We start from the raw sequence: 13,623 nt of genomic DNA on the forward strand, positions 1-13,623 counted from the left end.
CCATTGGAAGTGATAAGGCCGACAGCCCTCCCAGTTCAAATGGATTGGACATCTATCACCATAAACAGTAGGGAGAAAGTATCTTTTATATTAGCATCAATGACATTTATCCTGGGTTTTCTCATGCACTATTTATCTTGGGAAATAATGCAAAACAGTCCTGGTGCTGTTAAATAATAATTAACTGAGATGACAGCCGCTTGCAAAGCAAACATGAGATAAGTACGTATACAATTTTTAAAGTATACAATGGCCAGTAAACGCCATCTACTGGTTTTAAAAAATAAATACTCACCGCGTTGGCCTCACAGCTCTGGAGTCCTAGGGTCAAATCCAGGTCAGTCCACCTCAGTGGACTTTGCATGTTCTTCCCGGTCCTGCGTGGGTTTCCTCCAGGTACTCGTTTCCACCCACATTCCAAAAACACATGGTAGGTTGATTGGACACTTTAAATTGCCCCTTGGTATGGGTGTGAGGGTGCATGGTTGTCTCTTTGTGCCCTGTGTCCCCCCCCCCCCACCTCTGGCCCGGACTCAGCTGGGATAGGCTCCAGCACCCCCCGTGACCTTAATGTGGATAAAGCGGTTCAAAAAAATGACCTGAGAAATTTATTACGAGATGCCTTTATTGTACTTTTGGAATCCAGTGACACCGACAGGAGAAAATGGTCCCGTCCCTCCCTCCCTGTTTACATACACAACCTGAGAGGGAGGGGCTGCGGGTGGGCCGTACCATGTTCCCGCTTGTAGTCTTAAATTACAGAACAAGACACATCCAGGTGCATTTCCACAGACGCACGACATGCATTCAAAAGGGGATTCAAGATAACACAGTGTCTGTTGGTTCACTTCTGAAAAGGGTGTGAAAACTAATTTAGAAAAAACATAAATCAATCAATCTATTTGACTTCATGATCAGTCAAAAAGTCAAGAAAAAAAAGGCAGGGAAAGACTACCGATCATGTTTAAATATGGAGGTGGATAGCTTAAATCATACGTTTGAATGTACTTTTTTTTTTTTGCTTTTCAATAGGTGATATACTTTAATGAGCATACAGCAGTCTCACTAAAATCAGATGTAGGTAAAACTAGGTCTTCAACTGAACATCTCCCTGCTGAAGCTAAAGAAAGAAAATAGTCAAGTAGCTTAGTAGGCCATTGGTCCATTTTAGGAGTGGTTCAGATTCAGTCCTCATCACTGCCGCTCACCGAATGTTCCTGAAAAAACAATAGCAACAAAAAAACCTGATGAGCTTCATAAAAGGCAAAATCCATTTCAAACACCAGTGGCTCCCATGCTGTTGTATTTCTGACAGCGCTAAAAGTTCATAGAATATTGACTGGGAAGAGGCCAGGGGGTGCTGGAGCCTATCTCAGCCAACATACGAGTGCTCTTATTGCAGTATTATAAAGAAATTTCTCACCTCGTCCTGTTCATCCTCGCTGTCGTCGTCGCTCACGACAGGTTTAGCCCGGACGCCACGCCCCCTCCGTCGCTGTCCTTTTCCACTTCGCTCCCCCTTTTCTTTCCGGCTAAGTTTAATCTTAACCTTCACAGAACGGGCTGGGAGGAAAAGTATCTTGTTATTGCCTCTTAACATTTGCAAACAGGACCTTGAATAAACCACATAGCATGGCGAAAAAAACTTACATTCAGACTCGGAACCTTCATCCAGCTCTTCATCCTCTTCTTCGCTATCTTCTCCTTCACTGTCCTCCTCCTTCTCGATTTTCTGCCTCACGCTGGTAAAGACAGACTGAAGCACGATGGAGTCTTCGTAGATCTAATGGAAATGGAAATATAGTCAATAGAAATCTATGGATTTAAAATACAATGACTGAATTATGATTTCGGTAATTGCTGATGAAGAACAATGCATTTCACAATGTTTTTTGTAGGCCTGTGTAATTTAATATTTTTTGTCATTTAGAACAAAAAAAACCTTGATGTCAAGACTAACCAGAGATCCCTCGAGGTTGAAAGTCTGAGCATTCTGACAGAGCTGCATGACATCCTTTTCGAGATCATTCAAGCTGCGATACTTGTGGCTGCGGATCCTTTCCTGTTAAGTGAAGTGTATGTCATTTATGGATTAACATAAGGGGGTAAAAAAAAGAAGAATCAAAAACAAATCATTTATACCTTGATCTTCCTGAAGTCTACTGGTTTGCGAATAAGCTCATAGTACTCTGGCAGCTCCTTCCGAGAGGGCAGTTGGATGAAGACCTCACTCAGTTGTCGTCCATTGCTACTGAGCCAATGACATGAGGCAAATCAACTCACGCTAAAGCACATGTTCTCATCGAGTAGGCTCACCCATCCTTGTATTTGATAACAGCATCAACTATCTTCTTCATCTTCTTGGTGAGGGAAGCAGGATTAGGAGAAAGTTTCTCAGCAGGTGGACGACCACGTTTCTTTGCTTTCTTGACTTCCTCGTCCTTGTCGCGTCCTCGTCCGCTGCTGGAGCTGGGTGTAGCGGGACCCCCGTCATGGTCACGATCCCGCTTGCGTTTTCTAGTTGTCTTTTTGTGTCGCACTTCCTCCTCAATGTCTTCCAGATTGCCCTCTTCTATTGCCTTTGAAAAGAAATTAAAGAGTTAACCACACAGGACAACAGTGTTTGAAAGCGATGTGGATTTGTACCTTCAACCACTGTTTCTCAGTGAGGGAGTCACTGTAGTCCACCTCCTTGCGCTGGCGGGATCCTCGGCCAAACATCTTCTCCTCTTCTTCTTCACAGGTAAGCCTCTCAACCTCAGCATCATCTTTTAAAATCCAACTGGGAAGATCATCCTCCTCCATGAGACGAGGTTTTCTCTTGGGGTTGCGGGCATCCTCACGACGTCGATCGAGGTCCATACGCTGAAAATTCCAGCAACAGTGATGCTTAGTGATCACTGATTATTAAATGGAAAGCTATTTTCTTAGCAAATGCAAGGCAATATTAACCATGAACTGCTCAAACTCCTCTTCACTTCTGGCAATCATCTGATTGACTGTCTCATCATCAGGAACCTCATCCTCCTCCTGTAGAGAGATCAGACAGTGCAGTTGAGACAAAGAAACAAACACAATGTTTGGAGTACCTTTGCCTGTACCTCCCATTTAGAGATTTTGAATTTTCTAAATTATAAATTGTACATTAGTTTAAATTGTAGTTTCCATCATATTGGATTGATGATTTATTCCACCTTGACACCAAATAGAGGAGCGCTGTAAGCTTGTGTGCCCATATCCGGTATCAAGGGTACCTGGATTTAATGAGAACCCAAGGAAGGGTTCAACATTTTGAGCTTTCTTTGACTTTTGGTTCAAAATCAAATTTTTGGGTAAATAATGAAATCCATACATTTTTAAGCCAAATGTATAGCCTAGCTGTGTGTTATCTAAAATTCTGAAAAAAAAAGACATGCAAAAGTAGAACAGCAGAAAGAGGGAAAAAAAGAAGTGTACTAGAACTATTATATTAACCATAAATAATGTGCAGAGGCTGAAATTAGAAAGAGGAAAGGTATAGTGTGGAGAGATGCAATCCTGAGAAGAGGAAAACAAATACTAGAGGGAAGAAGAAAAATGAATATGTGGGTGGTGCGCACAGGCAGATGTGGGTGGGTGTGCAACGTGTCTGGATCACACCCACCCACGTCCCCCTGGTGCGGCAGCCGCCACGAGACCCGACCTCGTCCTGTTCCTCGTGTTCCAGAATGGCCTGTAAGAAGGCTCGTCGCTCACAGCCTGATGACTTTTGGTCGAACATGCCCGCCTGGATGACTTTTTGGTCCACGTTGAGCTTGTATTTGGCCGCTGCCAGGATCTTCTCCTCCACGCTGTTGACAGTACAGAGGCGAAGCACACGCACCTCATTCTGCTGACCGATACGGTGGGCTCTGTCCTGAGCTTGCAGGTCCTGTTGAATGGAATACCAAATTTCACATTTTTGGGTTTGTTCATGGCAACCAAATCTACGAGTACATTACCTGATGTGGGTTCCAATCACTGTCAAAGATCACAACGGTGTCAGCAGATTGCAGGTTGAGACCCAAGCCTCCTGCTCGAGTGCTGAGCAAAAATACAAAGTACTCGGAAGCTGGGTCATTGAAAGTTTTCAACAACATCCCTCTATCTTCTGCCTTTGTGGTTCCTAAAAGAAAGACAGCCCTAGACTTAGAAAATTGAATTTTCTTATGTCATGGTTATAGCTGCACGGTGTGATCGGGGTTGACGAGGGTGTGGCTTGATATCAAGGCAGTTTCTCCCCCCTTTTACCTAAATTCATTAAAACTCTCACCATCAAGACGTAAATATTTGAAGTTGCGGTAGGCAAAGTAGTCTTCCATGATGGTCATAAGAGTAGTCATTTGACAGAAAAGCAACACTTTGTGGTTGGTGGCTCTCAACTTGGGCAAAATACGATCCAACAGCTCAAATTTCCCAGAGGAACGATACAAGTCGGCGCTGCACAGATGAAAACGAGTCCAAAATGACAGCACAGTACATATATTTGCATTCAGTGACCCCTGTTTGCTATACATACCCAGTTACTATTCCTCCGGAATACCCCAGATGTTCAGAGAAAGACTCCTAAAAGAACACATCAAATAAAATTTCATCTTCATCCTTCACATCCATCTACCTGTAAATGATTCTTTATCAACCAAAAATCTGTACCTCAATATGTTGAAACATGTAGGGGTGATTGCAAATCTTCCTCAGCTGCATGATTGTGTTCATTAGTGTCTTAGTACCACCTTTACCCTGGAGAAAAAACAAGGGACATAGAGCTCAACATTTACATTTTTATTTAACCCTTTATAGGGCACTCATTTAACCCACTGCGTGCCATTTGATTTTACCTTCTTATCTTTCTCTGACCCATCTGTGAGCAAGACTCCCTTCGCTTGCATGTGTCTGTACAACACTCTCTGAAGTGCCGACATATCACATTTGATCACATACTCCACCTAGTAGACAGAAAAGGCCCAGAGTTAAATAAGGATATTATCTGTAAGTATCTATCAATCTGCCATGATCATTAGTTTCAAGGAGCCAAACCTTCTCTGGAAGCTGAGCCTCAACCTCCTTCTTGAGTCGGCGTAGTAAGAAAGGCCGCAGCACCTTATGAAGACGTCGAATGATGAGAATGGTCTCTTCTTCATTGAGATCAACCTTGAGGGAGGGGGAATTGTAAAGAAGTGAGATAGTAAACAGTTGTATTGCACTTTGTCGGTAAGTGAGAATAAAAAAATATTTCAACCAACTACATATTGAATAGGAAGCAATATATTCTGTGTACTTTATATAATGTTGAGCTCCATCATTATTTGCAAAGCCCCACAATTTTACTAATGCTTACTTTCTCTCCAGTCATGGCAAATGGAGCATTGAACCATTGTTCAAAGGTGCTGCAGCTCTTGAAAATGGTGGGCAGGAGGAAATTGAGCAAGGCCCAGAGCTCAGGGAGTTTGTTCTGCAGTGGAGTTCCGGTGAGCAGCACCCGCCGTGGGGCCAGGTAGTGCGTATTCAACACCTGAGTCAGCTTACAATGGTGATTCTTCATACGATGTCCCTCGTCCACAATCATATACTTCCACCGAAGCTTTGGGAAGATATAACAATTATGTAAAAAAAAAAAAAAAAAAAACAATCAAGGATTCTAGAGGACTTGACAGCAAATACGTACCTTGGCTAAAACCTGTTTATCTTTGATGATGTACTCGTATGTCGTGAGCAGCACATTAAATTTGCCACTGCGTAGGATGGGAACAAAAGCACGACGAGCAATTGGAGAGCCCTGGAGGATACAAATCAATAAATAAACACAAAAATGACACCAACTAGAATAAGTGGTAGTTTTATGACATAAATGCAGCACTGAAAACTGACCTTGTAGGAGACCTTTACAACAGATGGTGCCCACTTATCAAACTCATACACCCAGTTTGACAGGGTTCTATGATGCAATATAGAAGTTTATATTAGGAACAATAGGCTGTCATTAACTTGCACCGATTAAGAACGTGAATTTCTGGACTCACGAGAGCGGCACAATGATGAGGAAAGGCCCGTTGATGCGCTTGAGTTCCATGAGGTAGGTGATCAGGGCAATGGTCTGGATAGTTTTTCCCAGACCCATTTCATCAGCCAGGATGCCATTTAAGTTGTTATTGTAAAGTGACACCAGCCACTCTAGCCCTTTGATCTACATTTGAAAATTAAAATGCTTAGGATGATTCTTCACAATGTTATTTTTAATGGAAGTAGAAAGAATGACTACTTACCTGGTATTGTTTGAGCTGACCGTTGACTAACAGTGTAGATTGCCTGTCCACTTTCTCAGTGACAGCATGAGCCACGGCGTAATAGGACTGAAGTCCTCGGTTGAAAGCTGCGCTTCCGTACTCATCGTCCACATCCTGCTTTGCATGCCTAAGGTATATAAAAAGAGCGTGAGTCACATGGTAAAATAAAAAAATCCAAAGAATGAAGGTTTCCAAAGGCAATAGCGGCATTTTACTCGATGATGTGCCGAACGTCTACTTCAGACACATCTTCACTGTCAGGGTCTGGTATTTTCTTCTTCTCCTCATTCTGAGCTGAAGAGGCATGATGTTTCTCATCCTCCTCCTTCACAGAAAATATTGAGAAAATGTGAAGAGGGAATACAATGTGCCTTTGTGCCCAGCTTAGGAAAAGCATAGTATACCTCCTCCTCCTCCTCTTCTTCAGAGCCACTGTCTTCACTGTCCGATCGTGGCGCAACTTCATAGCTGCAATATGGCAAATCAATAATGAAAAGGTGTTTATTCGGACCAGCTATAGTTGAAAACTAGTGTATTTTTACGAACCCTGGGTTCATTTCAAGCCAAGTCTCCAGTTGACCGGCCTTAGGCGCATCAACCCCTGTCAGAATCTTGCCACTATCGACATGGATGACTTTCACAGGGAGGTCACTCATTTGACTGGTCTCATCCAACAGCTAGGAGAAGAGAATGGCAAAAAAGCAATTAAACCATGTCATATAGGTATTTGTGAAAACAGATTTTGGACATGCCAGCTCACCTCTCCATCAGGTCCAAGAGCAGCAGCACCACCCTCGACAGCCTCTGGCTTCTGAAAGCATCCAACCCACAAAACAGTGAGTAACACAGTAACAAACTAAATGTGCATATATGAAATTATGCTAGATATTCAGTCAGTCACCTTTTTCTTCTTCTTCTTTTTCTTTTCCTTGAGAGCTTGTGCAGCTTTGTGGGCTCGCACCAGCTCAGTGAGGTTAGCCACGTATTCGTCGGTCTGCTGCAAGAGGTAGGCCAGACGCTTATCTTTTTTCTGGTCAATAAGTTTACGGTAGCCCTCTTCATCTTCAGCCTGCAAGGGGAAAAAACACCTACTGTTAAGGAATTGCTGACGGCACCATGATTTCTTTTAAGAACCAAAGTTATTTCAGTTATAATACTCCTCAGAGACAATCTCACCATTAGCCTCCGCATTCTCTCTTTTTCAATGCGCTCATTCTCTTTTTTCTGCTCACGCTCAGTGTTTGCATGGTAGGTGGCAATTGCTTTGGTAGCCTTCTGGAGTTTTGCTGTGATGGAGCGATGGTACTCTTTAAAGTCCTTGGCATGTTGCAGGATGCTGTTGAGGTATTCCTATGAAAAGTATACAAGAACAGAAGCTCAGTTTTCACCAGAAATGTGAGAATAAAGGGGAATAATTAAGGATATTCCTTGACATCCCCTAAATGGTTTAATAACAACTTATGAAAATCAAGTTGCATTACATACCTGGTGTTTCTGTCGACGTTTGCGTTCTTGTTCAATCTTCTGTTGTTTTTCAAGCTTTTCTGTGATACGGGCCTCACGTAGAGACTGCCGCTTACTGCGCTTGTAGGCCTTAGCATTAAGAGCAGTTTCTAGAGCAGTGTCGCGACGCATGCAGACCACCACCTCTTGCCGTAACTAGGGGAGAAATAAATATAAATATTTTAGGTGATTTTTTAATTTTTTCAGAATGGAATGGAAATGCAATGGAATGAAAATGTCACTTAATTATTTTTTGAAATGACTTTATTGAAATGGTTTATCAGCCAGACACGCATACCTGTCTCTGGAAGTTCAGCAGCCTGAGGGCTTTAAGCTCAATGGTTGCTTTGGTACGTAGGTCACCTGCAAGGGAGCCAGGTAGGTTCTCCAATTCCTGAATACGGTGAGCAATACGAGCTTGTAACCTATAAGACAAAGTAGAACTCCATTTAATTAGATGAAATAATGTACCATAGAAACACTCAGTTTAATATCGACCAAACATTCTGACCTGTATTCCCTCTCCTGAAGGATCTCTACTGGGTCCAGCCCTCTTGGTTTTTGGATTGGCGTAATGCGATTTTGTTTTGGGTGAAGCATCATTGGCGGGGGCTGTGCAGGCTGACCTGGAGATTGTGTCTGGGGGGGCATAACTGGCGAGGCGGCTGGTGGCACAGAGGGAGGAGCGGGAGAGGGTCTACCAGTTGGCTGAGGAGGAATGAGCTTCTGGGGAGGATTTGATGGTGCAGCAGCATTCACCATTGGTCCTATAAGCACGAGCCCACATGGTAAAACAAAATTAAAAAAACAACAACACTTTCTTGTGGAAAACACAACAATTAACCTAATTGTTGAGTCATTTTAAGACAAAAAGTTACCTTCGGGCCATGATTTAGGAGGTCCGTTGGCAGGCTGGCCTTGCATACCTGGGGGAACTCCTGCCGGTCCAGGAGGAGGCATATTGGGACCAACCATGCCTAGAAAGTAGAGACGTATAATATTTTACAAACCATTTAAATGTTTGAACACTTAGAAAAGCTGCTCTGTCAACAAATATAAAAATAGCTGAAATTTTTAGATATTTTTTCTTCCCCCTGCTCACCATGAGGTCTATTGTAATTGGGCTGAGCTGGTCCTGGCCCCGGCCCACCCACAGGTCCTGAAGAAGTGGGCATGTTGGGCATGGGTTGTTGCTGCATCCCAGGCATGGGCCTCTTCCCTTGCACGGCCATCTGCAGGTGGTCTGGTAAGGGCTGACTGCGTGCCAGCATCTTGTAGGCCATAATTTGAGCCCTGAGTTGGTGCAACTGGTTCTGGTTGAAAGGCGTGGGCCCTGCTGAAGGCCCTGGTCCACCCACAGCAACACCTGGTCCAACTGGACCCGGAGGACCCCCACGATTGGGCTGGCCCATTCCCTGGTTTGGATCTCCAGTAACCTCCATTGGGCCACCCCCTGGGCCAGATGGACCGCCAGGCATCATGGAGCCGGATGGGGGACCGTTAGCTGGGACGGGGCTTGGAGCATGCTCTGAACCCCCTAATGGAGAAGGGTAACCTAACGAGAAAGAGGAAATAGAGGAAATAGATTGGATTCATTTACAACAACATATTATGGGATTGCATTACATTTTATTGTACACTTAAATATAAATTTCTCCCTCGTTAAATATTCAAACTTAGATATGCATTTATATATGAATTCAGATTTTAGACTCGGCTGCCCATGACGGCAATAGACATCCAACACATTTGTTGCATGAAAAAAAAAACTGGTCTTCTGATCATCTTGCGCAATGTCACGCAGAGAAATTTACAACGAAAGAAGACAAACCGGCTAGATGTGTTCTTGAGGAACTGTTTTTTTTAACTGCCTGCAGGATTAGGTTGTCAATTATGAGTGCATGGAAATCACAAGGTGATTTGGATTATTTTATTTTGTTCATAGCGTGTGTCATGAAGAGAAAAGTGGTATTTATGTTACAAAATCAACTTGACAGCTCTTAATCTAAACAAGACACCTTTAAACATAATTGCACACTGTAGTGTCACTTGAAAGACAGTTAAAAATCACCTGAAGGCAGAGATAAACTGTGTGTTGCATGGTGATACAATACCTTGGGAATGTTGGTCCATGGGGCTTGGAGGAGGCCCCATCCCACTGTGCCCTCCTGGTCTCATTCCCATGCCTTTCATTTGACTGTAGCGAGGGTCATCAGGCATTCCTTTGTCATGCATGGCATCCATAGGCTGGATTAAAGATACACAAATATCATAGACTGGACCAAAAGAAAAAAATCAATTTATACCATTTGACTTATTTATTTTGAACTCTATTCCAGTATATGCAATACAAAAAATATTGAAAGTAACTCATAAGGCTATGAGCAGGAAAATTCCAATTGACAAGAAAAAAATATAGAAAAAATGTTTTTAAGAAAGCACCAATGAATTTAAACTGGTGGCCAATTTGGGTATATTTGAAACAAACGAAATAATATGAAATGCAACTAAATATGAATAAAGCATATGTACTTTGTGCATCTGATGCATGTTTTCCTGAGGATATCCTGAGGGTCCTTGTGGAGGGTGTGGGTGTCCAGATCCAGGGGGTCCTGGACTTGGCCCCATCATGCTATGGGCTGAACCAGGGGATGGACCAGGACTTGGGCCCATCATACCACCCGGAGAGAGCCCTGGACCTGGGGAAGGACCAGGTCGAGGTGTCCCTCCCATCGGGGGGTCAGGAGTGGACATCTCTCAGGAGAGAGTGGGGAAATGACACAGCAACAAAGGAGCCTAGATATGAATTTAAACAAAAAAAATAATAACAGATCAGCATATCAATTTAAAATATTTTTATTCACATAATATTGGCGATCAGGTTCATCAAAAAATACCATGAACTAAAAATACAGAAATAGGTAAATATTGCACAATAGCATACAATACTACATTTCAAACAAGTGTTGAAAAAGCAATTGACACATAAAAAAATACTAATTAAGACACACATAAACCAAGAAATTGAGTATTTGAGTCATCTAATAATATATCTGGATAAACTAAATCAAGGGAGTCATCTTTTTTCTAGCAAGTCAATACGATTTCAGCGTAGGGGAATTGTCAGTGTGCTTCACTTATTGTTAGATCCGACTTATAAAAATCCAGTTTTAACACCGGATCATTGTAAACTCCATACATTAACACATACAAACTCAACATCAGAGATCCACCTCAAAATTATCATCATATTCAGCTAAGCTAACGCCAGTTGGGCCTATCTTGTTTCATTGTTAGCAGTACTTTGTGTCGGTCCTCAAAACTATTCATCCACAAAACTAGATATTTCAGTAACTTTAAATAATATGACAGATCAAAACCGTTAAAAACAACCTTTTGGGAAAACATAACATACAGATCTAACTGTGTTGTAAAAGAAACAACAACAAAATCCTCATATAACAACAAGGGTTATATGATGACGGGGGCTAACATGCTAACGGGTTAGCGTAGTTAGCCTAGCCGGCCATGCTCCTTCAGGCCAATTAAAAAGAAAAAGAAACGCGTCCGATCTGTTTATCTAATAGTTGCCACGAGCCAAAGTTTGGCGCATCCATCGCCGCTCGTTGATTGATCCAATGCGCCTCCCGTACCCTCGCCTCCGCTCCGCTCTCAACACATTTCCCAAATATAAATTTCATTCATTGCTCGCAGTCGCGCCACCGCCGGTTAACTGTGGACTCCGTCTTTCCCTAAACCTAACACAACCGGAAAACACCGATCCGATCTGTGTCGGAGTGATCGTTCCCGAAAGTCAACTCGTTCAATCTAAGAACAACATCGAAGTGGACTTACACAAAGGCTGAACCGCGGTGTTTAAAATCTTGCCGGTCTCAAAGAGTCTTGGGTTTTCCTCCCTGCTAGAAAACAAAGAGCGTCCTACCCAGACGTTTTTTTCACCCACACACCCCCCTCCCCTATGAGTAAAATGTAACAGCCTATTCGACTCAACAGCGCCCCCTAGCAATGCAATGTCGGTCCCATGACGGGGACAAATGATAACAAGAAAGGGGATGGTAGTACCCCTTTTTCGACTTGTATTCTCTTTCTAGGGATAAACCTCCTGTGAAATATTGTTTTTCCATCGGGGAAATTATATATGTAACCTTTCACAAGGCGAGTGATTGTTTGATATAATTATTATAATTAAAGAAATAACCTTATCTTATAAAAAACTGAATTACTGCTTGTATTGATTGAGTTATGGTAATTTATATACTAGTACTGTATATCACATTATACCATCCATACAATTCTAGGAGAAGCAGTTATGTCATGGTGGTATTAAAAATAGTGCTCTAATAAACAAAAATGAAGTCAAATTAATTCAACATAAACCATTTGTGTTTAATGCAAAGTGATTCCACTCAGAATCGCTACACAGCATCTTCGATTATAAATAAAAAGTCAAAAACTTGCAAATTATTTTCAACAACATAGACATCCTCAGTGACTTCGTATTATACATTGGATTAATCCAATTTGCTAAATTTACACTAATCCGCTTTTGCACGTGTAATCCACAAAATTTTAACGTAAATCTACGTGTTAAATGATCCCAAAAAACAGAGGCGATTGTAATGTAACAGGAGGAACAAATTCACATACCTATTACATATACTCTATTGACTGTCATGTTAGAATTGCACACATGAATTCTAAAATATATTTCATTTCCAGAGACCGTGGCTGGAGGTAAAAATACAGGATCATAGAGGTTCTTGGTTTACAACAGACTGCTGTTTTTTTTCTTTTCTTAATTAAAATTACAGTGAATACAATAGACAAAAATTCTAGGCCCTAAAAGTAATGACATGACAACATGAGGTAATCCTAAACTGTGATAAACACTCATTACCTCTAAAAGTAGTATACCCAACCTGATATAGTATTCATAATTTATTCCAATTAGTACTTCCTTGCTTAGCATTTGTCGCAAATCAATTTAATTTCTAACAGAGTTGTCAATAGCAAATCATGTGCATAATTTAAGGTAATATAACATTCAGAATGCTTTTTTTTTCTTCACAGTACCGACACTATCTTTATAAGTTTTCCCTCGATAAAATGTTAGAATTTAGTTTGCACTTTGCGTTGAAGCAAAGCATGCATTTTTTTAATTTTCCTTTTTTGTATGTTGTAGTAATGCAGGAAAGCTGGTCAAACATTCAGTGTGAGTATTATATGTCCTTACACCTTGCATAGGATAATCAGTTAATTATGCAGATCACTGAAAGACAGTGTTTTTGTTATACTCAGATGTGTAAAATATTTCGAACACATTACATGCATCCATTTCAATGTAGATTTAGTAGACACCAATATCTTAAATTGCAAACAAAAGAAACCAAAAGACATTTTCCCACAATGAATGATCAAATCAATCACATATCAGCATATGTAAAAAATAAATTAAGAAAAATGTATTGAAGTGCTATATAGTTCTCAGCAACAACATAACAGTCACACAATGAATTCACATACAATAGCAATTGCACATCAAAAGGGACAACTTGGAAAGCAAAATATATTTGTTCTGCTTATTGCAACTATTTATTTTTTTCACCTCTACTGGTCGACAACACAATGTAAACATAGTCAACCCAGACACCTAAAGTGGCATTATCAACAAATTGCATAGTGTCCCTGTGCAATTTCTTATCATACATTAATTAACATTACCCTACCGGATTACAGCCCTTTAACCACTCAACCAACCAGTTCCTTTAATAACAATTATTTTGGTACTTTGGTCCAG

The 13,623-nt window shown here is 41.4% G+C and overlaps 1 protein-coding gene across 4 annotated transcripts; it reads right to left on the reverse strand.

Annotated features, from left to right (window-relative positions):
• Positions 1-607: 607 nt before the first annotated feature.
• On the reverse strand, positions 608-11,767 carry smarca4a (SWI/SNF related BAF chromatin remodeling complex subunit ATPase 4a). Of its 4 annotated transcripts, none has more exons than XM_077734054.1 (34): positions 11,661-11,767; positions 10,338-10,601; positions 9,920-10,052; positions 8,908-9,360; positions 8,684-8,782; positions 8,317-8,572; positions 8,104-8,230; positions 7,788-7,961; positions 7,479-7,652; positions 7,204-7,371; positions 7,063-7,113; positions 6,849-6,979; positions 6,707-6,770; positions 6,518-6,627; positions 6,282-6,429; positions 6,039-6,202; positions 5,887-5,953; positions 5,684-5,794; positions 5,357-5,599; positions 5,056-5,169; positions 4,857-4,964; positions 4,672-4,758; positions 4,538-4,584; positions 4,292-4,458; positions 3,981-4,144; positions 3,683-3,910; positions 2,953-3,030; positions 2,647-2,865; positions 2,317-2,579; positions 2,143-2,248; positions 1,961-2,062; positions 1,651-1,783; positions 1,424-1,563; positions 608-1,217 (listed from the first exon to the last, which is right to left on the reverse strand). In XM_077734054.1, exons 2-34 carry the CDS (start codon positions 10,557-10,559, stop codon positions 1,185-1,187), a joined length of 4,884 nt encoding a protein of 1,627 aa, XP_077590180.1. In that variant the 5' UTR covers positions 10,560-10,601; positions 11,661-11,767; the 3' UTR covers positions 608-1,184. The 4 variants fall into 4 exon arrangements, with proteins under 4 accessions (XP_077590180.1, XP_077590179.1, XP_077590178.1 ...); XM_077734053.1 differs by having other exon boundaries at positions 2,143-2,251; XM_077734052.1 differs by having other exon boundaries at positions 3,644-3,910.
• Positions 11,768-13,623: the final 1,856 nt, after the last annotated feature.

This window comes from Stigmatopora nigra, chromosome 15 (assembly GCF_051989575.1).
Source record: "Stigmatopora nigra isolate UIUO_SnigA chromosome 15, RoL_Snig_1.1, whole genome shotgun sequence".
NCBI classification, from domain to species: domain Eukaryota; kingdom Metazoa; phylum Chordata; class Actinopteri; order Syngnathiformes; family Syngnathidae; genus Stigmatopora; species Stigmatopora nigra.